This window comes from Schistocerca serialis, unplaced genomic scaffold (genome assembly GCF_023864345.2).
Source record: "Schistocerca serialis cubense isolate TAMUIC-IGC-003099 unplaced genomic scaffold, iqSchSeri2.2 HiC_scaffold_661, whole genome shotgun sequence".
Taxonomy (NCBI): Eukaryota; Metazoa; Arthropoda; class Insecta; order Orthoptera; family Acrididae; genus Schistocerca; species Schistocerca serialis.
The window spans coordinates 146,223-150,096 of NW_026048257.1; the positions used below are offsets into that span (position 1 = coordinate 146,223).

The window sequence follows — 3,874 nt, forward strand, 5'->3', positions numbered from 1 at the left end:
AGCAAAGGGAATAGTGGGCGGCAAAAAAAAAAAAAACCAAACAAACAAAAACATTTCACATTTCACCCTCGCCATGTATGATGTGCAAAAAAAAACAAACCCGCAAACGGCCGTCGTTACGGTGACACAAAAGTCGCCGATCGCACTGTCCCCCCTCGCAGACGGGTAACACACACCAACAACACCAATGGGTCAAAAACCACGCCAACGAGGCGTGCCACCATTCCACGCCACGGCGACCAACCTCGTGGCCGTACCCCGCGCAACACGCTTTGACGCGCGCCCCCCCCCCCCACCCACAATCAAAATGCACACATACATCACAGCCGTCCACACAAACAACAACAACAATTCCGCCCTTCCCGCAAAAGGCAAGTTGGTGGCCCTGAAAAGGGCCGTTTTGCCGCTCTCGCAACGGAGGAGCCTTCTCCATCCTTCCTTCCTTCCTTCCATTCCAGAGCCACCTCCTTACTTGGAGCTCGTGTACTTGGTCACCGCCTTCGTGCCCTCGCTCACGGCGTGCTTGGCCAGCTCGCCAGGCAGCAACAGCCGCACAGCGGTCTGGATCTCGCGGGACGTGATGGTCGAGCGCTTGTTGTAGTGCGCCAGGCGAGAAGCCTCGGCCGCAATGCGCTCGAAAATGTCGTTCACGAAGCTGTTCATGATGCTCATCGCCTTCGACGAGATGCCCGTGTCAGGGTGCACCTGCTTCAGCACCTTGTAGATGTAGATGGCATAGCTCTCCTTCCTCTTGCGCTTCTTCTTCTTGTCGCCCTTCGAAATGTTCTTCTGCGCCTTGCCAGCCTTCTTGGCGGCCTTCCCGCTAGTCTTGGGCGGCATCTCGAACCAACGTACGGCAGCAGCAACACCAGTAGCAAGCGCTCCGCTCTAGTCAGCGTCTCCCCACACAGTGGCACCCGCCGCCAGCCGCCGCCGCACCTTTACCAGCTCGCCCTGTTGCGGCCGCCGACCAATGGGGCGCGCGCGCAACCGGCCGCCGCACCCGAGCCCATAAAGCACCCCCACCCCGGCTGCGCCGGCACGCACGCGACGCACGCACGCGACAGCGCGCTGAGCCGCCGCAGCGAGAGGACGCTCTGGCTCGCCGCTCCGCTTTGTGTCGCTGGCGCTTTTGTTCGCGCGCGTCATTGTCCTCGCGCCTTTGTTAAGGCACGTGGTCACTGGCGAGTGTGCTACGGAAGCTGCCGCGAATCCCCACTGCTGACTACTCGCTTGCGAGTGTGTCAGCGGCGAAATTGTCGTGCACTCCTCGTTACCGGCTGCGAATCAAATCGATTCAGTAATCGATTTGTGCCGCGCCTAGGGACCGTTAGGGCACGACGTGAGCCAGGACCCCCTTCACGTGGGACAAGTCCGCGGTCACTAGAGTAGAGACGACCATCTATCCTACCTACCACACAACTGCCCTATGGACCGACAAACGACTAGTGACGCTGACCAGGCATACCTGCCCACCGCTGACTCGAACCACCGTGACCGAGAGTTCATCCTCATGAACAAGATCGCTCACGGGGGCTCTTACCCCGGTCGAGATGACGACTTGGCGGCCATGATTACCTCCGGAAATATCCGGAAAGCCGCTGCACTACCGAGCTCGGGGAAGCAAGAATCGGGCGTGCCACCGAGAGCCTCGCCGGTCGCACCGCAAAAAATTGCGGTCCCGGCGACGGCGGCCTCGAAGGGAGTTGCGCCGCTGGACTCGACCACCCAAGAGGTCGATGCTCCCCCGGTTGCCCCACTGGCCCCGATGCAACAAGAAGAACCCCTTGTCTCGCTAGTAGACGCGCCGTCCTGCGCTGGGGACATCCCTGCGGTCTGGACGGGCGCTAAGACAGCGCAAGAGGCTACTGAGATGGAGGTCATCGACCTCCCAGACGCGAACCTTGCCGAGGCAATCGCCGAGGCAGAAAGTCGTGATGCAGACCATGACGACGCCCGTGCGCCCAGGAAGCGCCGGGCCGTGACACACGACGACTCAGACACACACTCCTCGACCTCTGACTCTGCAAGGCCGAGGAAGAAGGCACCCAGAGCCTCCCGCGCTGCCGCTGCAGCTGCTGGGAGGGCTGGTGCTAGTGCCGCCAAGGCACCACACCCAACGAGGACGCAGCAGCCCACTGCGACAGTCGCTGCCGCCAGGCAGCCTGATGAGGACGGCTTTGTTGCCCCACCTAGGAGGCACACCGCCAAGGCTGCCGCACTGCAGCCACCGCAGCCGCTGCCGACCACAAATGCGTTCGCAGGGGCGAACGTAGATGAGATGGAGGACGACGAGGCGCCCCTGGCGCCGCCACAGAGGAAGCCGCCGCCCCCACCACCCATCGTCGTCCAATGGGACGGCGAGTACAGAAACTTCGAGCAAAAGCTCGTCAGGTTGGCCGCGTCAACCACCCTCAAGTCTGCCGGCCGCGACCTCTACAAGGTCACGGTCACGTCACACGAGGAATACCGTGCGGTGATGGACGCCATCTGCAAGGAAGGCCTCCATTGCTTCACACACCCCTCTGAGCCGCTCAAACTCCTGAAGGTGGTATTCCGCCACCTTCCTCTCAAGTTTGGGGCGGACTACCTCCGCGAGGAGCTCGAGGACATGGGATTCGGCATCAGGTCCACAGGCCTGATGAAGTCTCCCAGGACCCACCGCGACATGCCGCTGTACCAAGTTGTCCTAGTCGACAACCTGGAAAATCGAAAGATCTTCCAGGTACAGCGGGTCGGCCGTGTCAAGGTCGAGGTCGAACCGCTTAGGGCCAAGGGGAAAAGGGCCCAATGTTTCTCCTGTCAGCGGCTAGACCATGTCTCAAGGTACTGCTCCATGCCCCCCCGCTGCGTCAAGTGCGCGGGACAGCATGAGAGCCGATCTTGCGGACTCCCCCGCGAGGACAAGCCGACCTGCTGCAACTGCGGCGGGCCGCACGTAGCCTGCTACAGAGGCTGCACGGCCTTCCAGAGGGGCCGGAACCAGCAGCGAGGCAGAGGTGCTCCTTCTAGAAAGGTGCACCCTACCACCAGCTTCGCTGCCGCCACCAAGAGCGGGCTACAGCGCTCGGGCCATCACGATGGAGAGTTACAGCAGACGTCTGCGCCTTCCACGGCTCCGCCCGAGAGGGCAGCAGCTCTCGTGGCCGCGCCTGACGCGCGGGCTGCCCGTCCACGCAGGCGTCGCCGGCGCGCAGGGCGTGCCACCCGTGCCGCAGCGCAACAGACTGTCACCGACACTCCGCCGCAGCAGCGGCAACCAGCCCGCGCTGCGCCACGGCTGCAGCCGGACACTGTCACCCCGCGGCAGTCAACGCCACCAGAGAGGCCCCAGCCAACCGCCCCTGTGGCGGAGGTCGCCCCAGCGACATCCGGCGTCTCCTCTGCACCAGAAGCAGCAGCTGAGCTCCGATCGCTTCTGCGATCGTTGAGCCAGGTGCTCGAGCAACTGCCGGTGCTCGTCACCGCAGTCACGGCGGCCCTCCAGGTCGGCGTAGTTCCCCAACCCCGCCATGGATAACAACCATGTCCACGGCCTCACAATCTGCGCGTTTAACGCGAACAGTCTGTACCCACAGCAAGGGGAATTCAGGGAGTTCTTGCGCGACGAGGCAATAGATGTCTGCCTCGTGTGCGAGACCTTCCTGAAGCCTGGGGTGCATGTTAATGTGGCCAACTACCGGTGTTACCGCACCGACAGGCTGACCCACGGCGGAGGGACGGCCGTTTACATCAGGGCCTCCCTAAAACACCACGAAGTCCAGCTTCCGCCCCTTGCCGCTGTGGAAGCCACTGGGGTGGCTGTTACCACTACGGCAGGGGTGATCACCTTCGTCGCGGTCTACAGGCCGCCGAGGGGACTGCTCCAGGAGGC

General features: G+C 62.6%; 1 protein-coding gene across 1 annotated transcript; it reads left to right on the top strand.

The window, feature by feature from the left end:
* Positions 1–1,429: 1,429 nt before the first annotated feature.
* LOC126449155 (DNA translocase FtsK 1-like) lies at positions 1,430–3,431 on the top strand. Its single transcript, XM_050091004.1, has 2 exons — positions 1,430–2,394; positions 2,972–3,431. The coding sequence occupies exons 1-2, from the start codon at positions 1,430–1,432 to the stop codon at positions 3,429–3,431; spliced, it is 1,425 nt and encodes a 474-aa protein (XP_049946961.1).
* The last annotated feature ends 443 nt before the right edge of the window (positions 3,432–3,874 follow it).